General features: G+C 33.7%; 6 protein-coding genes across 8 annotated transcripts; all 6 read right to left on the bottom strand.

Annotated features, from left to right (window-relative positions):
* LOC104780432 lies at positions 3,970 to 5,645 on the bottom strand. The gene is made up of 6 exons (XM_010504930.2): positions 5,574 to 5,645; positions 5,283 to 5,455; positions 4,778 to 5,057; positions 4,542 to 4,690; positions 4,194 to 4,359; positions 3,970 to 4,119 (listed from the first exon to the last, which is right to left on the bottom strand). The coding sequence occupies exons 1-5, from the start codon at positions 5,636 to 5,638 to the stop codon at positions 4,202 to 4,204; spliced, it is 825 nt and encodes a 274-aa protein (XP_010503232.1). The 5' UTR covers positions 5,639 to 5,645; the 3' UTR covers positions 3,970 to 4,119; positions 4,194 to 4,201.
* On the bottom strand, positions 10,515 to 13,412 carry LOC104780431. The gene is made up of 8 exons (XM_010504928.2): positions 13,356 to 13,412; positions 13,199 to 13,274; positions 12,902 to 12,929; positions 12,492 to 12,654; positions 12,198 to 12,373; positions 11,676 to 11,949; positions 11,431 to 11,579; positions 10,515 to 10,969 (listed from the first exon to the last, which is right to left on the bottom strand). Exons 2-8 carry the CDS (start codon positions 13,241 to 13,243, stop codon positions 10,818 to 10,820), a joined length of 987 nt encoding a protein of 328 aa, XP_010503230.1. The 5' UTR covers positions 13,244 to 13,274; positions 13,356 to 13,412; the 3' UTR covers positions 10,515 to 10,817.
* Positions 14,275 to 17,615, bottom strand: LOC104780430 (UDP-galactose/UDP-glucose transporter 5). Its single transcript, XM_010504926.2, has 10 exons — positions 17,440 to 17,615; positions 17,220 to 17,333; positions 16,950 to 17,108; positions 16,772 to 16,870; positions 16,588 to 16,667; positions 15,765 to 15,877; positions 15,267 to 15,355; positions 14,983 to 15,069; positions 14,819 to 14,887; positions 14,275 to 14,726 (listed from the first exon to the last, which is right to left on the bottom strand). Exons 1-10 carry the CDS (start codon positions 17,557 to 17,559, stop codon positions 14,607 to 14,609), a joined length of 1,050 nt encoding a protein of 349 aa, XP_010503228.1. The 5' UTR covers positions 17,560 to 17,615; the 3' UTR covers positions 14,275 to 14,606.
* Positions 18,065 to 19,259, bottom strand: LOC104783819 (glycogen synthase kinase-3-like). Its single transcript, XM_019244635.1, has one exon. The coding sequence runs from the start codon at positions 19,201 to 19,203 to the stop codon at positions 18,547 to 18,549; it is 657 nt and encodes a 218-aa protein (XP_019100180.1). The 5' UTR covers positions 19,204 to 19,259; the 3' UTR covers positions 18,065 to 18,546.
* Positions 21,849 to 22,954, bottom strand: LOC104783818 (mitogen-activated protein kinase kinase kinase ANP1-like). The gene has a single exon (XM_010508920.1). It carries the CDS (start codon positions 22,947 to 22,949, stop codon positions 21,849 to 21,851), a length of 1,101 nt encoding a protein of 366 aa, XP_010507222.1. The 5' UTR covers positions 22,950 to 22,954.
* Positions 24,756 to 25,832, bottom strand: LOC104780429 (transcription factor MYB48-like). Of its 3 annotated transcripts, none has more exons than XM_010504924.2 (3): positions 25,599 to 25,832; positions 25,399 to 25,528; positions 24,756 to 25,316 (listed from the first exon to the last, which is right to left on the bottom strand). In XM_010504924.2, the coding sequence occupies exons 1-3, from the start codon at positions 25,789 to 25,791 to the stop codon at positions 24,791 to 24,793; spliced, it is 849 nt and encodes a 282-aa protein (XP_010503226.1). In that variant the 5' UTR covers positions 25,792 to 25,832; the 3' UTR covers positions 24,756 to 24,790. The 3 variants fall into 3 exon arrangements, with proteins under 3 accessions (XP_010503226.1, XP_010503225.1, XP_010503227.1); XM_010504923.2 differs by having other exon boundaries at positions 25,657 to 25,767; XM_010504925.2 differs by having other exon boundaries at positions 25,567 to 25,624.

Here is a 25,951-nt window from a genome sequence, read left to right as displayed (position 1 = left end):
GTTTCGATTAGTTCTGATTTGGTAATATGATAACTGATCAACAGGTCAATTAAAACCCAATGTGTACTCCACCACGATCTAGTGGTATCATTTTAACACTTCAGTATCGAATCCACATGGACCAAACAATTACACTATGAAATTATGTAGATTAAATATAGCTAAGACAGAAGAGGAAGTTTGTGAATAAAGTAACTAATCAAAAAAACGGAAAGTAAATAAGTTGCTTTAAATCAAAAAGGAAATATTGGGCGAAGGGAATCTATGGGGATATAATTCTCGGACTAAGGTGGTTAGATAGGATGCATTAGACACCGTTCTAGAACTCAAATCACGGTTGTAAAGCTAACCTACTTTCATAGCGTTAACTATCTATGCAATGAATTCACTAAACCCTAAACCGTCGTTTGGACCTAGCAAACCAATCAAGCAATAAAGGTTCAAGTTTGATCTGTTCACAAGGTGCCTCAACTTCAACTTTCGTTGGCTAAGGTCCACCTTGCTCATCTAAGTTCTTTTCCAGCAACTCAACAACACTTTTGCTGCCCCGATGAATTAAACCTATGATCATAAACTAGGTAGCTAATCTAGTTTAGGCTTTAAGAACAACAATAGATGAAGAACAAAATAAATCAATCCCCAATCTAAAACACCATCGTTAGAGAATCATAAACTCCTTTGAAACCCAAAACCCAATAGAGAAACTACTCAGACATGGAGAACCACAAACAGCAAATCAAAGATGAAGAAGACATAATTGAATTGCAAAAGAAAAGAAAGAAAAAGGGTTCAGAAATCTTCTCCAAAGTGTTAGAGAGGATTAGAGATCTTCTTCCAAAGGTTACAAGTGCTCAAAGGCTGCGTAGAATAAAAGTTGTCTTTCTAGAGGTCGAGCCTCGTGCTTAAATACTAAAATAAACCCCTAAAAGTCGGTTTAAAACGAAAAAAGGAAAAATTGCGTCGTGCTCGGGATCTGAAACGGCTCGACCCGTTTTTTTTTAATTAATAAATAATAATAATAAATAACTACAACTAGTAGTCCCATACCCACTAGCCACCTAACCACAATCACAATCAACAGCGGAAATAACCAATACCATAACCAATTAACAATCCAATAAATAATAACCAATATTCCAGATAATTCAATAATCCATAATCAAATAACAAAAGACATAGATCCAGCAATCTAGCAATGTTCTACAGACCCAACTCTAACAACCTAGCATAAGCAGGCAATACCCAATCGAGTCTCTAGAACATCCTCCTCTTCATTGCCTTGATTCCACGATCACACTTTGCCTTTACCTGCACCACAAACACAAATTGAGATGCATGAGTATTTGATAAATACTCAGTGAGGCAATCCTCCCATCTACTGGTCTATACACACAAGCAATAAGATCTCTACATGCCACAAACAACAAACAATACAAACAAACCAGGCAATATGCAAAGCAGTCACGTCATCGTCGTAACTGAGGAAGGGTGTCGACCGACACCAAGTGGTGTCGATCGAAACTGACACTCGACAAGAACCCGAAACCCTAGTGGTGTCGACCGACACCTCCACATGGTGTCGATCGACACTCGCCAAAGTCATCGAGCCGTCCTCGCTTTGGTGTCGATCGACACCGATGCCGAGCATCGATTTCCTTCGATCAGAAACTCCGAATCTTGCATTCAACCTCCTCCAATCCGCTCCATGCATTCCCAGAAGCAAAACCCAGCCACAACCGTCGCGAAAACCAAAGGAAACTCAATAGAAACAATCACATAAGCACAAAATCACAAAAAAAAACTAGAGATCTTAACTTAGATAAGCCATGGTCATGTACTCACCTCTTTGCAGGAAGATTCAGACCAACATCAACGAATCCAACCTTCCTAGCAAGCTTCTAACTTCTTCCTAGCCTTGGATCTCTCAAGAACAGCAAGGAAATCTCCCAATCTCTCTCTAGAACCTCAAACACTTTTCTCTCTTTTGTTTGTCTCAAAAACGGCGAGACAAACACAAAAACACGACCTAGGGTCATTTTCTCCCTTTTAATACTCGGTTCAATGGTTTTCCCAAACCAAACCAACCAAAAATCGATAATTAAATCGAACCAGAAAACATTGGTGTCGACCGACACCACTCTGGTGTCGATCGACACCCATCCCAGAAACCAATAATTGGTTCACGGATGTTACAGGATCGGTCGATCCTGAATGTGGATCAGGCGATCCTGGATGCTTTTTCTGTGTTTGCTCCATCTGCTTGCTAGTCCGATCAGTCTTCACCAAATTGGCTTCAAATGCTTGTTTTCATCCCCAAAACACTCAGTTTCCTTCAGAAGCAACCTAGAACCTTTACAGATTCACAAAAAACTAAAAAGACTCTAAAAGCACATTTGGACTTAATAAAAAAGTCAANCTATACACACAAGCAATAAGATCTCTACATGCCACAAACAACAAACAATACAAACAAACCAGGCAATATGCAAAGCAGTCACGTCATCGTCGTAACTGAGGAAGGGTGTCGACCGACACCAAGTGGTGTCGATCGAAACTGACACTCGACAAGAACCCGAAACCCTAGTGGTGTCGACCGACACCTCCACATGGTGTCGATCGACACTCGCCAAAGTCATCGAGCCGTCCTCGCTTTGGTGTCGATCGACACCGATGCCGAGCATCGATTTCCTTCGATCAGAAACTCCGAATCTTGCATTCAACCTCCTCCAATCCGCTCCATGCATTCCCAGAAGCAAAACCCAGCCACAACCGTCGCGAAAACCAAAGGAAACTCAATAGAAACAATCACATAAGCACAAAATCACAAAAAAAAACTAGAGATCTTAACTTAGATAAGCCATGGTCATGTACTCACCTCTTTGCAGGAAGATTCAGACCAACATCAACGAATCCAACCTTCCTAGCAAGCTTCTAACTTCTTCCTAGCCTTGGATCTCTCAAGAACAGCAAGGAAATCTCCCAATCTCTCTCTAGAACCTCAAACACTTTTCTCTCTTTTGTTTGTCTCAAAAACGGCGAGACAAACACAAAAACACGACCTAGGGTCATTTTCTCCCTTTTAATACTCGGTTCAATGGTTTTCCCAAACCAAACCAACCAAAAATCGATAATTAAATCGAACCAGAAAACATTGGTGTCGACCGACACCACTCTGGTGTCGATCGACACCCATCCCAGAAACCAATAATTGGTTCACGGATGTTACAGGATCGGTCGATCCTGAATGTGGATCAGGCGATCCTGGATGCTTTTTCTGTGTTTGCTCCATCTGCTTGCTAGTCCGATCAGTCTTCACCAAATTGGCTTCAAATGCTTGTTTTCATCCCCAAAACACTCAGTTTCCTTCAGAAGCAACCTAGAACCTTTACAGATTCACAAAAAACTAAAAAGACTCTAAAAGCACATTTGGACTTAATAAAAAAGTCAAAACAAATACCAAAACTATGGTTAAAATCCTATAAAATACAGACACATCAATAACCATTTGGTTATCTAGTAATTCGAATAATACACATCATATGTGAAAATCACAGCAATTCGAATGCGTCTTTGAGGGTTTAGTTGCACAACCCCTTTAATTAAATATATAAAGATCGGTGATAAACATACATTTATGAGTTTAAAAAAAAAATAGATGTTAAGATTTGACTAACGAAAGAGAAAAAAAGATATACATATTTTAGTCTTTTTTTTTTCGGTTCTATAACATTAATTTATAGATGAAGTATTTACTTTAATTTGTCGAATATACATTTTTTAAAAGGGCACTCATTTATTCAGAGTTAAACAATGAAGTTCATTTGCTGTAATCTTATACTCTTATTATATATACAGTACTACCATTTAGAAACAAGGATAATGTGGAAAAGAGTTCAAAACTCATTATTATTTTGGACACACATGGAGTACAAATAAAAGAGTAGTTTTTTTTTTTTTTTGGATAAAAAGAAGAGTAGATTGCGAGGAAAGAGTTATAGAAACCTTTCTTATTTTGGACACATAAACAAAAGTGAGGTAGGGGTCTCGCATCGCATGGCTTCAGCGATCCACTGATGATAAAATATCTCGGAGTAGTTTCAAGAGATCTCCGATTTGAGCCTTCAATGAATGACATTGTTAATAAATTACGCAGAAGTAAAAAAGCGATATAGGGAGGTTGTTTTTGGGCTCACCATAGACCCTAGTTAATTGGAGTGTGTTTAGAGAAGGCCATGATCTCGACTTGAATTTGAAGTATATCGTTCACAACAAAACCTTTGGATTTATCTTGAAGATCTGCAAGAATTATGAACTGCTGGAAACCCCATCCATTTTCTACTGCATTGGGCCATCCCTCAACTTACCATAAGAAACAAAAAAGCAACAAAATTACAACAAAGATAAACATGTTTTAAAGATGTCATTAAATTTGAAACGATTTGAAAATCCAGTTTTGCAGGATCCGAAACGAAACTATTGCGAACTCAGATCTTGAGATATTAGTTCAATTAATAAAAATATTAAGAGAACTATGCACTCACCTTGCTTCGCCACATTCTGGGATGTGATTTGGTTTAGAACTCGTAGCGTGGCTTTCACGTAATTGATTTCTTTATTCTCACTCAACAGGAAGAGTGACAAATATTTATCCTTTCCAACACCATATCCCTTTGGATACACTTTCAAAACCCTAATAATCATTAAAACCCATCATATAACAAACAGTTAGCTATATATCAGAGAGTGTGTACGTGTAAAGAGAGAAAGAGAGTGTCACCAGTTTCTGTCTCCAGAAGAAAACGTATTGGATGTGTAAGAGTAATTATAGAGGGTAGAGAAATTGGTGATGTTCCAAGTGAAAACGGGATTGGTGACGTTTTCGTCATAAGAGAAAACTTCCCTGTGGTAGCTTTGATCAACGAAGATATCTATTCCAAACTTACATTCCCCTCCGTCGTAAATAAATACCGACGATCCCTCGACGAAACATGCCGTGGACAGAAAATAAGGCATTCCCCACTCCGTTTTTAAACTATGAAACCTTACTGGCTCACTTTCTATAACCAGAAAAAAAAAACTATTTTAAGAAACTTTCCAATCAATTCCTCATTAACCAAAGAGAATAGACATTAATTTTGACCAATAGAGTTGAGAACAACATATAGTAACGGCCACTAGCTAGACTTGCATCACTTAGTAATGTTTTAAGGAAGAAAAAAAAAAGAATTAGTCTTACGTACCAATTGATGAATTGATCCTCCTAAATTAAAGTACCTACGTACCTTGGTGTGTAGAGTAGAAACGATTGAAACCGTCGTAGACGAAGAACTTGATATCTGCATACACATCTTGTGGGTTGGTGATGAAGATTGAGTTATCAATTTTTATATAAACCGAAACCCATCCTGGCAGTACTCCTTCCTTCGTGTTTCCGTTTGGGTAGATTTTAAACGTCCTTGTAACATTTATTTAAACAAAAACAAAAGAATAGGGATACAATTATAGAAAAATATGTAATATAATAGAAGCTGCCAAAATCTGAAGTTGTGATGGTCTTGACGTGAATGACGTACCAAGTATATGCACCGGAAGTGAAAGGAAGGGACTCGTAATATCCATCCTTGACCAGCTCCACCATTTTAGCATAAGAGTCGAACGTGATGTTGTAAGTTGTTGGATGACGTACTCTCAAATATTGTTCTAAACGTACCTCGAGCTTCTCGTGTTTTTGCGACCCTTTAAAAGTTATTTTATTTTTCGTTATTAAGATTTTCCCGTGGTTTGGCAGATCTTACATCTTCATTTATGAAGTACTCTAAACATGTTATATAATGTTTACCAAAAAAAAAATGTTATATAATTTATGATTCTATTTATACATAAGATTTTTTTATGATACCTATTTAATAATAATGTTGGTTTAGACTAGAGTTGTAATTAGACAAAAAAAAATGATATATATAATTTTCAATTTCAACGCGATTGAGGTTGTCCAATCTTTTGGTAATCACATCAACGATACCGTACCTTTTACTACATCAGAAACATGATCCTCCTGTATTCACATGGAAAATCAGAAAAAGGAAAGAAAAGAACAGTCAAATTACACCACTGATCAATATATATGAGTTCATATTGTTATTAATTTCTTTTTCACTTATAATCACAAAATTTGCATACAAATCATTGGCCATTTCAGAACAAACGACTCAAAGACTCACAGGACGTTGTGTACTTGTGTTTATACACTTTGACCGCGTATCATACATCGCAATAATTACGAAAACAAAAAATCCACCCTATGAAAAATACATGGATCATCTCAAATTTACGAATATAGAAAGCTCAGTTAAGTAATTTGAACCTGATGTGAAGAGTTGTCAGAACTAGGGTCGATCTCGGAGCTTATCCCTTTCGTCTCTTCTTCTTTGATTGCACTGGCCATGGTTAGGACAAAAAAAAAAACAAATGGTGGGAAACATAAAAGCCTCACAATAAGTATTATTTAAATCCGTCTTAGGATGTAACTCAAAGCTCATTTTGTTTGTGTCTGATATTTATTAAGCAATAGTTTCAATTTAAAAATGACTTTTATTTGAGTCTGTTTTTTATTAAGCAATAGTAGTTTCAGTTTTTTTTAAAAAGACTTTTGTTTGAGTCTGATATTTATCAAGCAATAGTTTTAATTTTAAAAAACAATTTTTTGGTAAGTATGAGATTTATTAAGCAACTAGATAAGACCCGTATAGTTACACCGGTTAAAAATAAATATATAAATAATATATTAAATCTAAGTGATAATTTATACAATTTTAGTGATTTTTTCAAACCAAATGTGTATCTCATTTTTCTATTTTTTTAATATAATTTAACTATTTATACCCCCATAATAAACTAAACTTCAGTTTTTGCTCACTTCACTTAAATGGTTTAGAGCTAAATTTTTCTATCAAACACAATCTATTCATCATATCAAATCTATACCCTAGTTAGAATTAAAAATAATTAAAACCCTAAAACAAAAATTAAAAATGAAAAACCATTAAATTTTTGGAAATCCAAAATTGTTGAAGATATTTTTTATATGCTGTAATCTCGAATGTAATAATTTACATCACGAGAAAATGAAAATGTTAAGATATATAAATTAAACATAAATAAATTTATACAATCATTCTCAGCAAAAAAAAATAAAAATTCATTCCTATAAATTTTATTTTCAAGTTATAATTTCATGTATACATTAAAAATATTATATTGTATGTTACAATTTATAAATAAATTAGCTATACTAATATTTTCATCATGTAATTAAAATTTATTCCAATAAAATTAATACTTTGTATTATGTTTTCACTTACGAATAAAAGACACTATATTGCAATGATAAAAGACACTATTTACAACAATAAATATTTTTGATGATAGCTATCATAAAATATATTCTATCTTGTTAATTTGAATTTTTGTGTTCATGTTTTTTTGCTGATAGCTATCTTGAAAATTAGAAGAAAAACTGATATTAGAGGTAAATTTAATAATCTCAAAAAACTAGAAAAACGAGATGCATAATACGTAAACATATGTTTTTGAGTTATGTAATCAAATGATTTTTTTATATAATCAAATGAAATTTATTAGCCAATAGGATTAGTTTTAAAAAGACTTTGTTTGAGTGTCTGTGTGACTTTGGCGCATCTTAGATTTTTTAGATATAAAGCCTTTTACCAAAAATTAAACTTTTTAAACAAAGAATTTGATAGTCAAACGTCTAGTTTTTATATAATATCCAAACACCATTACAATTTTACACAACAGTTTTAACAACTATATAATAGATAAAAAGGTTCTTGCTTGCACAAAAAATTTTGGAAAACTCAAACAAGATACTACGGTTGCATACATTAGTCTCTATCAATGAATACACTTCACATGTGAAATATTAAAATATCACAACAGTTTGAATCCGTCGTTGGAACTGTCACAAAGTCCCTTTGTTGGAGTTTTACATTTACTAAGCGATAGATTCAATTTGAAAATAACTTTTATTTTGAGTCGTATCTGTAATTTTGGCTCGTTTTTGATTTTTTAATATAAAACCTTTTACAAAAAGAAAGGATTTCAAACCAAAAAAATTGATAATGAGACATCTAGATTTCATATAATACATGGGACATTTTACATAACAGTTTTAGCAACTCTACAAAACTTATTGGTTGCACAAAAAATATAAAAAATGGAAGCAAGAAACTACAGTTGCATACATTACGCTCTATTAATGAATATATGACATATGTGATCTATATGATTTCTTCTTCTTGACAAATAAAAAAAACAAAAACAATTGAGTTGACTAAAATAAATATATTGTTTAAAGGACAAAAGTGTGAATTTTATTATATAAAATTGGGTTTTGAAAGTTAGTCATTAACAAGATTTTAACATGTGTCAAGTTATCAATCTGAGATTTTGACATGTGCAAATATTTAATAGGAAGAATTTGATTACAACAAAAAGAAAATATTTTGTTTAAAAAAATATAAATAAAGTAAAAAGATAATTATAAAAAGTTTCAGAATTTAGAAAAAAAACAAAGTTTTTTAAAATAATTATAAGGAGATTATATACATATTTCATAAAATTCGAAATTATAATATTATTTACTTATTTTTAATTTTAAGTGATTAATTATAAAAAATAGAAAAAAAGATTAAGGAAAATATTCTTTTAATTATTAATTCTAAATTTTGTACTCACTTCTATATAATCAAAGATCGTCTCATATTTAAATAATTTATTCAAAAACATTGCTTTCAACTTTGTTTAATTGGGATATATTTTAATGGAAAGGTAAATTTTTCTTATTTTCTTAAACCTAAATTTTCCAAGAAAATATCATTTGTTGATTTGTAAGGTCGGTAATCAAGTTTTTAAAGACTCCCAGACGTAACAAACTGGCTGTCGAATATGGGTTGGTCCACAAGCCGAGAATATATATAGGGCCCACTTGAGAAGGTGGGCCCATAGACTGAGAGTAGACATGGGCTCACTAAACAGAGGCTACATCATGGTGTGTCAAAGACACTTCCACAAATACATTGAGAAATTTAGCATTAGTTACTATCAAAAGATTTTGTGACGATTGAAAAAGGTTTTGACGTTTATTTGTTGTCAGAGAAAGCTATTTTAAGATAGCAAAAAGACGTGAACATTTTCTCTCTACACAGGATGAGAGCAGAGCCGAGGTTCTCTCTATGGTGGAGAAGGTTGGACACAAGGTTATCTACCCAACAGAGGAAGGTGGAGGAGGTTGGACGCAATGTTATCTCTCCAAGGGAGGAAGGCGGAGCCAAGGTTCTCTCCATTATAGAGGAAGTTGGACGCAATGTTCTCTCCATAAGGGATGAGGGAGGAGCCGAGGTTTTTTCCATCGCGGTCATATAATATTGTGATGATACATCATTGATTAGTATATTATGTTATCTGTAAACACATTAAGCCAACAATATTACTTTCACTTTGGCATAGTTACTATCACGAATACATTGGGAAATTTAACATTAGTTACTATCAAAAGATTTTTTTGTGACGTTAGAAAATTGTTTTTACTTTCATTGGTTGCCGGAACAAGCCATTTTAAGATAGCAAAAAGACGTGAACATATTTTCTTCACATAGGAGGAGGGCAGAGCCGAGGTTCTCCCTATGGTAGAGAAGGTTGGACACAAAGTTATCTCCGCAAGGGAGAAAGGTGGAGGAGATTGGACGCAAGGTTATCTCTGGTGGAGGAGGTTAGACGCAAGGTTCTCTCGATTAAAGATGAAGACGAAGCCGATGTTTTCTCCATGGTGGTCATACATCATTATTATGATACATCATTGATTAGTATATTATGTAATATATTTTTTATTCAAAATATTTTTTGAGCCAACTATTTTAGTAATTAAAAACTATGCAGAAGTGAAAGTAATATATTTGGCTTAATGTCTATATATAAACAATATTTAGATAGTGATAAAAAATATTTTTGTAACATACAAGGTACATTTAGGTGTAAAAAATATACTTTTAATAGTAACATACATAAAATATTTTTAAATGGATTTAAATCAGTATATTATAACAAAAATAAAATTTATATATAACATACAACAAATTTTAATAAATTTAATTTCATTTACAAAACTTTAAACCCGCACATCGAGCGGATCCTTATCTAGTACTTTATATAATTCTTAATACTAAAATTTAATAAAATATAGAAAGATAGAGGATTGATGTACACATTTGACTAACGAAAAAGAAAAAGATGTACACGTTTTAGTCTCTTTTTTTTCTCGGTTCCATACATTAATTTGTAGATGAAGTATTTACTTTGTCGAATATACATTTTTAAATAGGGAACTCAATCATTCAGAGTTAAACAGTGAAGTTCATTTCCAACAGTCATATTTATTTATATTACAATTTAGAAACACGCATAAACTCAAAATGTACGTTAGAAAGAGTTCGCAACTCATTATTAATTTGGACACACATGGAGTATAAACAAAAGAGGTAGAGTTTTTTTTTCTTTTTCTTTTTAATAAAAAGAAGAGTAGATTGTGGGGAAAGATTTCTAGAAATATTTCTTATTTTGGATACATAAACATAAACATCACATGGCTTCAGCGATCCACTGATGATAAATTGTCTCGGAGTAGTTTCAAGAGATCTCCGAATTGAGCCTTCCATGATCGAATGACATAGTTAACAAAATACACAGAAGTAAAAAGCGAAAGAGGATAGGGAGGTTTTTTTTTGGGCTCACCATAAACCCTAGGTAAATGGAGTCCGTTTAGAGAAGGCCGTGATCTCGACTTGAACTTGAAGCAAATCGTTCACAACAAAACCTTGAACTTGAAGATCTGCAAGAGATATAAACTCCTGGAAGCCCCATCCATTTTCTGCTGCATTAGGCCATCCCTCAACTTACCATAAGAAAAAAAAAACAACAAAATGAAAAATGAAACTATAATAATTAACTAACCTCCACAATAACAAAGACAAACATGTATTAGATATGTGTCACTAAATTTGAAAGGATTTGAAAATCCAGTGCGGGATCCGAAACGAAACTGTGCGAACTGAGATCTTGGGATATTAGTTCAATAAAAATGATTGTAGAAAACAATTACAATTGAAAAATAATTGAATTAATATTAGCTACCGATGAGATATGTTAAATTTATCTTTGATATTTCATATTCATTACTTCTTTGATATAACGTTGTAATAATATATTTTGTAAAATATTAAATAAAAGTTTAATTGGTTTTTTATTTGATCTCTTTACATTCGCAGATATATCAGATTATAATTGTTGTCAATATATATATATATATATATATATATATATATATATCGCCATGAAAGACTTTTATACACTCACCTTGCTTCACCACATTACCGGATGTAATTTGGTTTAGAACTCGTAGCGTGCCTTCAACGTAATTGACCTCATTATTCACACTCAACAGGTAGAGTGACAAATATCTATCCTTTCCAACACCATATCCATTTGGATACACTTTCAAAACCCTAATAATCATTAAACCCATCATATAACAAACAGTTAGCTATATATATCAGAGAGTGTGTGTGTAAAGAGAGAGAGATGGAGAGAGAGAGAGTCACCAGTTTCTATCTCCAGAAGAAAACGTATTGGATGTGTACGAGTGATGATAGAGGGTAGAGAAATTGGTGATGTTCCAAGTGAAAACGGGGTTGATGACGTTTTCGTCATAAGAGAAAAGTTCCCTCTGGTAGCGTTGATCAACTAAGATATCTATTCCAACCTCACATTTCCCTCCGTCGTAAAGATATAACCCCTCTATGAAACATCCCGTGCCCAGGAAAAACGGAATTCCCCACTCCGATTTTACTTTATCAAACCTTACTGGCTCACTTTCTATAACCAATTAAACAAAATAAAATAACAAAAACTATTTTGAGAAACTTTGCAATAAGAGCCTTAAATCGATCAATTGCTCATTAACCAAAGAGAATAGTACATAAATCTTGACCAATAGAGTTGAGAACAACATAGTAACGGCCACTAGCTAGACTTGCATCACTTGGTTATGTTTTGCGGAAAAAAAAAATTAGTCTTACGTTCCAATTGATGTATTGATCCTCTTAAATTAAGTACGTACGTACCTTGGTGTGTAGAGTAAACGCGTTTGAAACCGTCGTAGACGAAGAACTTAATCTCCGCATACACATCTTGTGGGTTGGTGACGAAGATTGAGGTATCGATTTTTGTATAAACTGAAACCCAAAATCCTGGCAGTCCTACTACCTTCGTGTTTCCGTTTGGGTAGATTTTGAACGTCCTTTTAATATTTATTTAAACAAAAACAAAAGAATAGGGATACAATTATAGACAAATATGTAATATAATAGAAGCTACCAAAATTTGAAGTTGTAATGGTCTTGACGTGAATGACGTACCAAGTGTATCCACCGGAAGTGAAAGGAAGGGACTCGTAATATCCATCCTTGACCATCTTCACCATTTTCGCATAAGAGTCGAACGTGATGCTGTAAGTTGTTGGATGACGTACTCTATCATATGCTACGAAACGTGTCTCGAGCTTCTCGTGTTTTTGCGACCCTTTAAAAGTTATTTTTATTTGTCGTTGTTAAGATTTTCCCGTGGTTTGGCAGATCTTACAACTTCATTTACGAAGTACTCTAAACATATATGTTATATAATTTATGATTCTGTTTATCTATACATAAGATTTTCTTCTGATACCTTTTTAAGAATAATGTTGGTTGAGACTTGAGAGTTGTAATTAGACAAAAAAAAATGATATATAATTTCCATTCTTTTGGTAATCACATCAACGATACCGTACCTTTGTCTACATCAGAAACATGATCCACCTGTATTCAAATGGAAAATCAGAAAAAGGAAAGAAAAGACAAGTCAAAAACTACTGATCAATATATATGAGTTCATAGTGACATTAAATTCTTTTTCACTTATAATCACAAAATTTGCATACAAATCATTGGCCATTTCAGAACAGACGACTCAAAGACCCATATGAAAAATACATGGATCATACATCGCAATAATTACGAAAAACAAAAAACAAAAGTCCACCCTATGAAAAATACGAATATAGAAAGCTCAATTGAGTAATTTGAACCTGATGTGAAGACTTGTCCGAACTAGATTCGATCTCGGAGCTCATCCCTTTCGTCTCTTCTTCTTCTTTGATTTCACTGTTATTCATGATTAGAAGGAAAAATAAAACCCTCACAAGAATTGATTGNTAAAAAAAAAAAAAAAAAAAAAACCCTCACAAGAAGTCAATAACCACGTTTTGATCCGTCTTGGGATGTACCTCAAAGTTCCTTTTATTTGTGTCTGATATTTATTAAGCAATAGTTTCAGCTTTAAAAGAATACTTTTGTTTGAGTCTGATATTTATTAAGCAATAGTATCAGTTTAAAAAAAGACTTTTGTTTGAGTCTGATATTTATTAAGCAGTAGTTTCAGTTTACAAAAAAAAAAACACTTTTGTTTGAGTATAATATTTATTAAGCTATAGTTTTAGTTTAAAAAAGACTTTTGTTTGTGTCTAAAATATTTAGTCAGCAATAATTTCAGATTAAAAAATATTTTTGTTTGAGTAGTCTCTATGACTTTGGCGTGTTTTATATTTTTAAAATTTAAAGTTTTTTACCAAAAAGATAAAGCTTTTAAAACAAAGAATTTGAGAGTCAGTCAGACAACTAGTTTTCATATATAGTTTTCATGTGTTATTCAATTATTGATTTTATTTTTTTTATCAAAATCATGTGGTACATATTGGTTCTATAATTTATAAATACTAGTTAAAATCTTAGATTATTCCCACAGTGATTTATTCTTGAATTTTAAAATTTTCATATTATATTTTAAAAAGATTTGAATGGAATTAAAGGTGAATAATAGAAAGATTCAAATTTTTGGGTGACACAAATTATTTCGAAATCTACGTATATGTATTTATTTCAAAATAAATAAGCCAAATTTTATATGAATTTAATCTATCCTAAGATATATCACGAAATCCATTTATTTGTCTCTGATATTAAGAAAAAAAAACTTTCGTTTTAAAAATACTTTTGTTTTTGAAAGACTTTTGTTTGAGTCGTCTCTAGGACTTTGGCGTGTTTCAGATTTTTTAGTTATGAAGTCATTTATTAAAAATAAAAATTTTAAACCAAAAAAGTTTGATAGTCAGACATTTAGTTATCATATAATACCAAAATCCTACTACAATTTTACACAAATTTTTTAACCAGTCTACAACAAACAGTTAATGTTTTTGCTTGCACAAACAAAAGGTCGAAAACGGAAACAAGAAACTAGAGTTGCATACATCAGGGCTCTATAAAATACTCGTCATATGTGATCTATGACTTCTTCTTCTTGACAAAAACAAAAACAATTTAGTCCATCTCAACCGCTTGGTTTTGTTAGTAAGATGCCTCAAAGTTAGAGGGATCATTTAAATTTGGTTGGTAACTGTTTAAGCATCAGCGAAGAAAAAAAACTCTCACTGTGCTTTAAGGGTTTCCCTTCAGAGGTTGAGCCTCTTCATCCGGTGGAGGTTCTTGAGCTGCCTGCGGCTTTTCTGATCTCTTCTTCACCAAGTTTTTAGCATATAGAGATCCAAACACAATTACCTGGCACCAGTGAAAAATGGGTTTAGCTTTGAGAACAAGGAGAGATCACATGAGAGGGAAGCCAAAGTAAAGAGAGGCTTAAAGGAGCTTACAGATCCAATACACTGCTCCCAGCTAAGCGGATGTGAGAACCAGATGCAGGAGAGCATGATGCTCACAAGCTTTTTGTTTTTCAGACAACGAAGAAGGAATTAGAGAGAACATATTTTGCTGAGGAATCAAAGAGTTGACACCACCAGAGTAACTAACTATTTACCTGTCTTGTAGTCATTATGGCAGCAAACGTTAGAGCACCAAATGTCCTAATAGTGTAAGAAATGAAAAATTGGCTGGCTGTTGCCACCTGCAGAACACCGGTTTCATCTCTGATAAGTTTTATACTACATTTTAGTTTTCGCATTACTAGGGCTTCTGTTTCAATACTCAACTCTAGTTTATCTCTAACTATAGCAGCTGTGACCACTGCTGCAATGCAATCATACTCTACTTTGATATATTTCTGGAACATGATAATTGTAATGACAAAACAAGAAGACTTACGGTGGAAAGCAAAGCAATGTCAAATAGACAATCTCTATGCCGAGAAACAAAGTCCACAGCTGGGAGTAAATGCCCTTGCAGTATAAGGCCTATATCAAGCGAGAAATTTCACATATGAGAAGCAAAAGACATGGTTGACCTGATTTGTAACCTTTTTTCAGGTCCACACATTGAGGTTTATGCAAGGCAGATGAATTCTATATCGAAAAGCACTGATGGACTCGAGAATCATAGTCAGAGATACACAAAGCATAAGAACGGTTCCTACTAACTACAGGGTTTAACATCATTTACATATGATCTCAGTTGCAACTTAAATCAGAAGTTTACATATAACTAAGAGCTTGGGACATGGAAAGACACAGGACAAACTAACCAAAGTGATTAATAAGTAACGGGAAAGGATCATCACAGAATGACAGAAGATACAACAAGGTCCTAGAATCGGAAAAAAAAATGAGGTGAAAGAGAGAATTAACTGTAAAGAGAAGTTCTCACCAGTGAAACTGAGAATGGATGAACAAATTGTTGTGTAGAATATCTGGTTATGTATTTCCATATTATAACCTTTGAAGAGTTTGTCTTGGAATGTGCTTGTAAAGCCATCAAACCTGTTAGCCAGTTTACCAATACCAGATTATGGATATACTAAAACAGTATTGAGGTTCCTATTTAAAAACTAAACAAAAAATGAAACGGATATGTACCCAAGATAACCAACCATCAGGGATACACCCCACACGGTGTTTTCTCTTCCCTTGTTGTACGGACTAATATCATCTCCTGCCTACAGCTCAAATACATATAGAATAAAACTTCATTCCTTCTAATCTTAGTGTTCATACATAAACTAGTGAATCCATTTGTTCTTTGAAGAGATTGGGTTATTACCGGAAAGAGAATAAACACCGAGCACCCAAGGGTCACGAGGAAAGCCACAAAATAGTCAAATCCTCTGTACCTTTTCTGCATGATGAGAGTTCCCCAGACCTGCAAGAAACCACATAGATTAGATATATTGGTGATAAGCTCACATCACATGTAACAAAAATTAAAGTTAAAAGCTTACCATTACAGGTATCATCTTGGCACATTTAGCCAGAGTTTGTACAGGGAAACTCACATACTTGAGGGCCTCATACTGACATGTTGTGGTTAAGATGTTAGTTACTGAAATGAGACAATATTTATAAAGCGGAGCTACAGGATCCAAAACTTTCTTGCTCGCCTACAAACAAAACACACAAAGGATTGCAAACAAATCAAAAACCAAAGCTTCTTTTAAGAGAACCATTAAGATAGTATGAATNCGGATATGTACCCAAGATAACCAACCATCAGGGATACACCCCACACGGTGTTTTCTCTTCCCTTGTTGTACGGACTAATATCATCTCCTGCCTACAGCTCAAATACATATAGAATAAAACTTCATTCCTTCTAATCTTAGTGTTCATACATAAACTAGTGAATCCATTTGTTCTTTGAAGAGATTGGGTTATTACCGGAAAGAGAATAAACACCGAGCACCCAAGGGTCACGAGGAAAGCCACAAAATAGTCAAATCCTCTGTACCTTTTCTGCATGATGAGAGTTCCCCAGACCTGCAAGAAACCACATAGATTAGATATATTGGTGATAAGCTCACATCACATGTAACAAAAATTAAAGTTAAAAGCTTACCATTACAGGTATCATCTTGGCACATTTAGCCAGAGTTTGTACAGGGAAACTCACATACTTGAGGGCCTCATACTGACATGTTGTAGTTAAGATGTTAGTTACTGAAATGAGACAATATTTATAAAGCGGAGCTACAGGATCCAAAACTTTCTTGCTCGCCTACAAACAAAACACACAAAGGATTGCAAACAAATCAAAAACCAAAGCTTCTTTTAAGAGAACCATTAAGATAGTATGAATATATATATAACTACAACTCAGTGTTGTTACCAGTAAAGCACCAGCAGAAACAGCTGATGTAGTGAGCCGATTACAAAAGACAAGAAACAAAGAGTGTTTAAAGTACTCTTTTTTCAATCCATAAGGCACTCTCATGATCTTTTCCTGTAATTACGAAGCACAAATTCGAAAAAACCCAGATCGTTTTATTCCTATCAATTTGAAGAGAGAGGCGGATTCGAGTGGGGAGAGAGAAGAAAGAGAGAGAGACCTGAAGAAGACCATAGATGACGAGAGTGATCATAATACCAGAGATAGCGAAAACAGCTTTCCATAGCTTCTTCTTCTTCTCCTTGTCCTTGGCTTCGTTTACAGAATCAAGCTCTGCCATTTCTCCATTAACGGATCTGCTTCTCTCTCTCTCTCTCTCTCTCTCTCTCTCTCTCTTTCTCTCCTTCGCCAAAACAACAACAAAAGAACAATTAACCAAACAATTCAATCATGTACCGAACAAACCGAACCGAACCAAACAATTCAATAGAACCAAACAATACTAACAATTAACTAGAAAGGCCAAACAAAACACTCAGGATTGTGCAAGGCTGTAACAAGATCAGTAATAAACTCATCTCTATAGAAAGATTGACACAATAACATCTCAAGCTTTTGAAACAATCAATAAAATTACAGAGCAACTGAAACATATTTTGTCTATACAACAATTTTGCAGATTTATCACACCAATAATGAAATAAAGATTCCAAAGAAGTGTAGATTGTTACATAAAAATCTCAAATTCATCTTCTTCTTCCGAATCTTCGTTAGGGTATTCTTCTTCTTCCGAATCCTCGTTAGGGTACTCTTCATCTATTTCTATTGCTTCTTCTCCTCCTACTCCTACTTCTTCTTCTTCTTCTACTACTTCCTCTTCTTCTTCTTCTTCTTCTTCCTCTTCTTGTTGTTGAAACGCCGCTACAGCATTTAGATTTGCTTCATATGCTTCTATCTCTGCTTCTTCTTCATCATAAAAGAACTCATGATTGATCAAACTATCAACAGACCACCTTTTAGCAGGGTCTCTCTCCAAACACTTTGTAAGAAAGTCCTTAGCCTCTTCAGACAAGTAATCAGGGATAGTTGGAACCAGACCACTTTTACCAATGACAGTAACCCAACTTTGCCAATCAAGCTCATCATACTCTCCCCAAACCCGTACTCCAGTCAACATCTCAAGCACAGTACAACCAAAAGCCCACACATCCGCACCATAGTCCAAAACCTTGTCCCCTATAAGCTCCGGTGACATAAACCTCGCGGTACCACTCCTGTGATTCCAGCTTTCGCCATCATCAATCCGCTTTTTCTCCAACGCGTTTCCCTAACCAGAGATCATAGCCTTGTCCTTGCTATACCCATACATGGCAAATGCTCTGTTCACAGACGTGAGTAAGATGTTCTTTGGTTTGATGTCGCGGTGAATGATCTCTTCTCCGTGTATACGCTTGAGACCACGCAAGATATCGCTAGCCAATCTCTTCACATCATCAATTGGTAACCCTTCTCTGTGGCCTTTGATATGCTTCTCAAGGGTTTGGCCAGGACAGTACTCGAGTATGGTGTTGAAGTACTTCTTCTTCTCCTTCTTCTCCTCTGTTATCTCGTGGCCGTAGCAAGACACGATGTATGGGCTTTCGAGACGGGTTAAGAACTTCTCCTCGATCATGAGATATGCTGATTCTGAGATCTCGTTAGACTTGATGGCCATCCTGGAAGGAAGATCGTCTACGCCTTCTTCGGTCGTTCTTAAGGCTAAGTAAACAGAGGCGTTTGAGTCGCTTCCGAGAAAACGAGCCACCACCCACGAATCGCTCTTTGGCTTTCTTAGGATTGAACGGTTCCTCTTGCTCGACGAATCTGCATCATCCTCTATCACGTTCGTCTCTGATCTGGTTTGTGAATACTTCCGCTTCTTGTGGGGACGGTTCGAGTCTTCGTCCCACTGACCTAATCGATCAGAAGATGTTGAATTCGACATCTTTCTAACCCTAGAACTCTCTCTCTTGTTTTCCTTTTTCTGAAGTCTGATTTTATTAAAACGATGAGACAGAAAAGATAAAACGATGAGACAGATTAGAGGCCATGAGGATATATATATTTATAATGATTACTACTTGGGGCTCAAGTTTCCCTTTTCTTATTTTCCTTTTTTCCTCTGTTACTGAGAAAATCAAAACCAAATCCGAACCTAAGGTTCGGTGATAAATTAGACCGTTCGGTTTACGTTTCCTTTTCTCTTCAATGACCAAAAAAAAATTGTGTCTCTATTTTTTTTTTTCTTAGGCAAGTGTATTTTGTTATTCAGTCAACTTATCACTTTCAAAGCATTATTTATTTCATGAATCATTTATTTGAGTAATAAGTTTTGGTATCTATATATTAAAAAAAAAAATTCTTTACTAAGTATTTATAGGATGGATCATTATTGGTAAGTTTATTATTCCTATCATCATGTTGAATTTTAAACACATATTTTTGCATTCATAAATTCTTTGTTGATAAGTAGGTTTTATACTCTCATTTCTACAAGCAGTAAAGCTCCATCAGAAAGCTTTAATAGAGTAAAGATTATCATTATAATGCAAAACAAAAATAACTTTAAAATCATCAAGATGATCAAAATCATATGTTATTCAAAAAAAAATATATAGATGTAAATATTTTCAATACATTTATAACATTTATTTATATTATACTTTACATTTTAAAACGATCGATTACAACAACAAAAATTGTGCTAATTCTTAGAGTATTATAATTTTTTTACTATTTTCCGCATGCCTTTTTCCATTTACCCACTAACCTAAAATTCCTAATTTGTTTGTTAAACTAGTGTAAATTTACAAAATTACATATTCGTACATCTCTTGCATGCCTCAGATGGTTGGTTCTAATACAGTTTTATCACGAACGTAACCTAATAAAGAGTCCAATGAAAAGTCGATTTAGTAAAAGACATAATACTTGAAAAATTTAAGTAGTCGAACATAACATCTTTCTTACCCTAGAGCTCTGTTTTTTTTTTCTCTATGTATTTCTCTTATTTTTTCCTTCTTCTCTCTTGATTACAAAATGATGAGACAGAGAGGAGATAGGAGGCGATAGGTTATTTATAATGAATCTACCTGGGACTCAAGTTTCTTTTCTCCTTTTTTTCATTTTTTTTTGTCAACATTTTTCCTTTTTTCATCTGTTACTAAGAAAGTCAAAAGCAAAACCGAACCTAAGGTTTGGTGGATAAATTGGACGGTTCGGCAGTGACCAAAAAAAATTGTGTCTCTTTCAAAATTGGTTTACATTGATCATCTTCTCGAGTATATTGCATATATATTATTTTTTCTATATTATAAGAATTAAAAAAATGAACAGATAGTCTCATATGGATGAAGGGAAAATGGTATTCTATATATTTATATCCAAATTGTTAAAGCAAAAAAAAATCAAAAACAATCCTATGTTTTGAGTAACTTGTTAATTAAAAAAGAAAAAAAATAGGCAACTGTATTTTGCTATTCGGTTAACTTAACAACTTCACAGCATTATTTATTTCATAAATCAGTAACTTTGACGCGTTATTATTTAGTATTAACTTTTGGTAATTGAGGGAAAAAAATTCTTTAGTAAAAATTTAGTAGATTAATGTTAACTTTATTATTCCTATTATCATGATGAATTTTAAGCACATATTTTTGCATTTATTATAAATTCTTTGTTGATAATTAGGTTTCATACTCTCATTTCTAAGGGCAGTAAAGCTCAATCACAAAGCTTTAATAGAGTAAAGATTATAATTATAATGAAAAACAAAAATAACATAAAAATCATTAACATAATCAATATCATATGTAATTCATAAAAAATATATAGATGTAAAATATTTTCAATATATTTTTAGCATTTATGTATTTGTATTATACATTTCGTTTCAAAATGATCGATTACAACAACAAAAAAATTGTGTTAATTCTTTGAGTATTGTAATTTTGTTTTCTACTATCTCCTGCATGCCTTTTTCCATTTACCTACTCTAAATCTCCTAATTTGTTTCTTAAACTAATGTAAATTTGCAAAATCTAATACTCGTGTGCTTCAATTGCTTCAAATACAGTTTCTTCACGAACCTAACCCAGTGAAGAGTCGATTTAGTTAAAAACATGATACTCGAAGAAGTTTAGAGCCGGTTCAATATTCTCATATCATCTTGTTTAGATAATCATGTTCGCACATGCACACATAAAATCCTTTTCTTAATTTCTTTCAATAATTGTAATAGCCATAACCATCCAATATTACACCATAACACTAATCACATATGTTTCAATAATAATGTATAAACAAGTAACATAATTTTAATTAACTAACAATATATATATATATATATAGCCATATCCATCCAATATTACACCAATCACAACTAATTTTAGTTAAATGCCTAACTTATTGAGTTTACATGAGTTAAAGATTCTTAAGAGCAAAGTTAATAATGATAACTGAGTTACCATATTTTTCTGTTATGTACATTAATTGAAAATTACAGTTCCTGTTGGTATAAAATTAAATGGTTTTATTTTTTTTTTTGCAAAAAGAGCGTTTTACATAGTACACCGACTTAAATGTTAATATTCATTTTGCATTAAAAGGCAATTTTACATCCAAATTGAGAAAGGGATGGTTCATGAGTGCACCGAGCCCCCACCTTGATTTAGGCTCCTTAACAAAGCATCCCCTTAGAAATTCTTGTGCTTCTGCAGATAACCCACTCGGTATATAAGGAATGACATTACTGTGACCGATTAGATTGACCAAATCTTTATAAACCAAACCACCGTACTCTTCCCAAACTATTTTCCCGGTTAACATCTCCAAAACCGAACATCCAAATGCCCAAATGTCAACACTAAAGTCCACAATACCACAACTTATCAGCTCCGGAGCCATAAAGCGCATAGTACCTCTCTTATGACCCGATCCATCTCCATACTCCACCGAACCTTTCTCTAGTGCTAAACCAAAATCCCCAATCTTGGTTACATACCTGTTAAACCTATTTTGGTGATTAAAAATAGGGGTCAGTAAGAGATTGTCCGGTTTAATGTCACCGTGAATAATGTTTTTGGCGTGGATATCTCTCAGACCAACCAAAACATCTCTAGCGATCAGCTTTACATCAAACTCCATTATCCCTTTCTGAATGATCCTGAGCATATCTCCTATACTTCCTCCAGAGCAATACTCAAGTATCAAGTTGTAATGATAATCAGCTCCTTCCCGTACAATCTCCTCGCCCGAACAGCTAATCACAAAAGGAGATTGTAAACTTCTTAAGATCCTTCCTTCGTTCATGAGACTCGTAGCACGTGAAATCTCTGCAGTTTTGATCGCTCTCTCTTCGTTCTTGCACGTTGCTAGATAAACAGAGGCGAAACCCCCTCTCCCAAGCAACCGAGATTTGACCCAAGGGGAAGACTTGTTCACCAATCCACCTTCGGGAGTTACTCCGTCTGTAGGTTTCTGAACAGCGTCGTGAAAGACTTGTTCACCGTTCTTGGAACAGCGTCGTCCATCAAGAATGGTCGGAGATGGGTTTACAGCCAAAGTAGGGTTTTGGGGAAGAGGAGGGATCATTGTGGCGCTTGATGAACCGGAGGAGATCACTATGACGTTCTTTGTAGGTGAATTTTTGGGAGGCAGGGTCGAGAAATCGCTGAACTTCTTTGAATCCATCTCGCTTTCTCTGTGAAGACAATAACATGAGAAAAGAATGTATATGTTCTGTAATAATTGTGAATCAGTAAACACACTCAAAACAGTCATTATAGGATCAAACAAATAACAAACGGATCAGCGTAAAAGTGTTAAGGATATCATAAATTTATAGGATAAAATGGAAAGACAATCTATAGTGCCCGGAGTCCGGAGAGTTAATATTTAAAACCCTTTGCGACTAAAAACTTGTGAGTTTAGAATCATTCTCAATTCAATATATCAAAATTTCATGACAAAGTGATTGTTATCAATTTATATACAGTATATAGAAAATTAAAAACCGAAACCTTTGGAGAAAATTCTTTTGAGGAAACGCAGTAAGGATACGTCAGCTTCAACAATTGAGACGACCAAACTTGTTCAATAACCAAAAGTGTATCTCTATCAAAATTGTTTTACTTTCATCATTTGCACGAGATTTTGTATTTTAAGAACTAGAAAAGGAAGAGATAGTCTCATATGAATGGAGGTAGAAGGTATTCAATATATTTATATCCAAATTATTAGAGTAAAATAAAATAAATATTAATCCAATGTTTTAGGTAAGTAATTTAAAATTTATAAGTTTTAGTTAAATGTATTATGTTATTCAGTCAACTATTTTGGCGCGTTATTTATTTTGAAAATCAGTTATTTTGGCGGGTTATTTACTTCTAACAAGACTTTTAAATTCTTTACCAAATCATTTCATGATGCATTATTAATGTTAACTTTATTGTTCATATCATGTAGAATATTTATTTTTGCATTTATAAATTCTTTGGGGATTTGTAGGTTTCATACTAATTTCTAAGAGCACTAAAGCTCCAACACAAATCTTTAATGGAGTAAAGTTTATAATTCTAATGAGAAAATGATAACATAGAAATCATCAACATAATCAAAATCATTATATTTTTTAAAAATATATATATATAGATGTATAATGATTTCAATAAATCATTTATATTATACATTATATGTCAAAATTATCGATTACATCAACAACATTGTGTTAGCTCCCAATTACCATTTATTTATTTTGAATATTTAAATCAACTATCTGAAATCTGGATGTGTGGCTTTTAAATATATCTAAGTTTCAGATATGTACAAAAATATCAGGAAAACCAAGAGTAATTTTGTCACACCCTTTTGGACTGAATCCAGAGACACATACCCCAACTTGGATTTTCAAAGCCTGACTGATTCTTTTATTTTCAATTATGAAAAAAATCTGGCGCGCACAAAAGAAAAAAACAATGTAAATTGGTCTGATTAAAATTACTGTTTCTCGAGTTTGTCTATTTAACGGTAAGTTCATAAATTGTTGTGTGATTTTTGCTTCATATCTCTACATAGTAATGTCGACGCATTCACATTTGATTCAAAAAATGATGTTTTTGGGTGAGAATCAGCAAGTTGATTCATATGTTCTTGTCCAAATTTGTTTATTACAAGTATAACTTAATTAGTGACGCTTTAGTAGTCTGTTGATATATTAAACAGAAATTTGAGATTATCACCACAAGAGAAAAGACTAACATATAAAAACAAAAATCTGAAAATTGAAGTGTACTTACTTTAGAATTAGAGTATTGACTTGTATTATACATTAAGACTTCATTCTTATTCATCTAGACACAAACGTAGGCTAGTTACTTACCACACATATATGGGATGATTACAGAGTCCAGACTTGGGATGTTTTTGTGTTCATCAAACAAAATTATTACAGTCGTTAGGATTTATTTTATTTATAAGTTATATATAACATGTATAAAACAGATTTATATATCTCAATGAATTAAATCTTAATTTTAACCTGAGGACCATGGCGATCTACTGTGTTGGAAACAGAAAGGGAACTGATCATTTGCAAAAGAAGACGACATCTTACTTTGATCTGCATCCATGTTCCATATAGAATCCAATGAGCTTTCCCATGTTGGAGAAGCCAGAGTTGGGTAACTTAAGCAATGGCTTTGTTCTGAGTAGATGTCTTTAACTGGTTTTATTATGTTTACCGCGGAGTGATCAATCTCTCTCCATATGTCATCCATTGAGTATACATCTTCGGTTTCTTGATTCATCATATCCCCCGTGGATCGGGATCCTCCAGTGTCGTAGAAGCTCACTTTCCCTGAAGATTTACGCGAGTGGCACGATGTTTCTTGAGTGTTGGTGGTGGTAGTGGTCATAGATGAAGAGCTGCAGTTGGAAAATGAGGAAGTTGGTGACGCAGGACGCTTCTTTTCTTGAGCCTTCTTCCTCATGTGAGTCCTCCAGTAGTTCTTTATCTCGTTATCGGTTCGTCCCGGCAATTTCCTAGCTATTTTTGACCACCTACATGTGAAAAGAATTGTATAAAATATTGTTACAAAAGTATGTGATAGTTTTTTTGTTTCTTTCTCAAGATGGATCAGACCTGTTTCCCCACTTTGCGTGAAGCTCAAGGACAAGGCGCTCTTCTTGAGGGGTCATCTTGCCACGTTTGAGACCAGGGTGTAGGTAATTAACCCACCTTAGCCTGCAACTCTTTCCTGTTCTGTTCAAACCTACAACCAAAACTAGCACATTAATGGAGGCTCCTTACCTATTCTTATCTTTCTCCCTCCACCTTCAAACCTGATACTTTTGCTATAAAATCCCATCGTCGGTCTCCAAATAAGTGAACGAAATTTACCAGAAGTATGTCCTCCTGTTCTGTCCATGGACCTTTTCGGTTTTCCTCTTGCATCATTTTCATCTCTCTCCTTCTCTTTCTCTCTTTTATCTTTCTTTTGTTAGTAAAAAGTTCTTTCTCAGCTTGGTTCACCATGGCATTCTTTGTCTACTATATATATAAGCTCAACGTTTTAACACTGTGCTGTGTCTATGCGACATCACACTCACAATATTAAAAGCTCTAATGATTTCTCTTTTTTTTTTTTATTCCAATCTTTAGTGTCCATATGTTTGAGGGATTATCCTATTGATAA

This window comes from Camelina sativa, chromosome 4 (assembly GCF_000633955.1).
Source record: "Camelina sativa cultivar DH55 chromosome 4, Cs, whole genome shotgun sequence".
Taxonomy (NCBI): Eukaryota; Viridiplantae; Streptophyta; class Magnoliopsida; order Brassicales; family Brassicaceae; genus Camelina; species Camelina sativa.
The sequence above is the reverse complement of the archived record's forward strand: the minus strand, read 5'-3'. Positions and strand labels throughout refer to the sequence as shown.

Excerpts from the sequence above, each read along its gene's own strand:
- LOC104780431 (XM_010504928.2), bottom strand. The coding sequence starts at position 13,243 with ATGAGCTCCGAGATCGAATCTAGTTCGGACAAGTCTTCACATCAG. Across the intron at positions 12,655-12,901 it reads TGTTTCTGATGTAGACAAAG|GGTCGCAAAAACACGAGAAG; the intron begins GTACGGTATCGT and ends TAACTTTTAAAG. Across the intron at positions 11,580-11,675 it reads TCTTCTGGAGATAGAAACTG|GGTTTTGAAAGTGTATCCAA; the intron begins GTGACTCTCTCT and ends AATGATTATTAG.
- LOC104783819 (XM_019244635.1), bottom strand. The coding sequence starts at position 19,203 with ATGTCGAATTCAACATCTTCTGATCGATTAGGTCAGTGGGACGAAGAC.
- LOC104780432 (XM_010504930.2), bottom strand. The coding sequence starts at position 5,638 with ATGGTGGAGCTGGTCAAGGATGGATATTACGAGTCCCTTCCTTTCACT. Across the intron at positions 5,456-5,573 it reads ACTTCCGGTGCATATACTTG|GACGTTTAAAATCTACCCAA; the intron begins GTACGTCATTCA and ends AAATGTTACAAG. Across the intron at positions 4,360-4,541 it reads CCAGAATGTGGCGAAGCAAG|TTGAGGGATGGCCCAATGCA; the intron begins GTGAGTGCATAG and ends TCTTATGGTAAG.
- LOC104780430 (XM_010504926.2), bottom strand. The coding sequence starts at position 17,559 with ATGGCAGAGCTTGATTCTGTAAACGAAGCCAAGGACAAGGAGAAGAAG. Across the intron at positions 15,070-15,266 it reads ACATTGCTTTGCTTTCCACC|GTGGCAACAGCCAGCCAATT; the intron begins GTAAGTCTTCTT and ends GGTGTTCTGCAG. Across the intron at positions 14,888-14,982 it reads CCATAATGACTACAAGACAG|CTTGTGAGCATCATGCTCTC; the intron begins GTAAATAGTTAG and ends AAAAACAAAAAG.
- LOC104780429 (XM_010504924.2), bottom strand. The coding sequence starts at position 25,791 with ATGGTGAACCAAGCTGAGAAAGAACTTTTTACTAACAAAAGAAAGATA. Across the intron at positions 25,529-25,598 it reads TTTTATAGCAAAAGTATCAG|GTTTGAACAGAACAGGAAAG; the intron begins GTTTGAAGGTGG and ends TTTTGGTTGTAG. Across the intron at positions 25,317-25,398 it reads CACGCAAAGTGGGGAAACAG|GTGGTCAAAAATAGCTAGGA; the intron begins GTCTGATCCATC and ends TTTCACATGTAG.
- LOC104783818 (XM_010508920.1), bottom strand. The coding sequence starts at position 22,949 with ATGGATTCAAAGAAGTTCAGCGATTTCTCGACCCTGCCTCCCAAAAAT.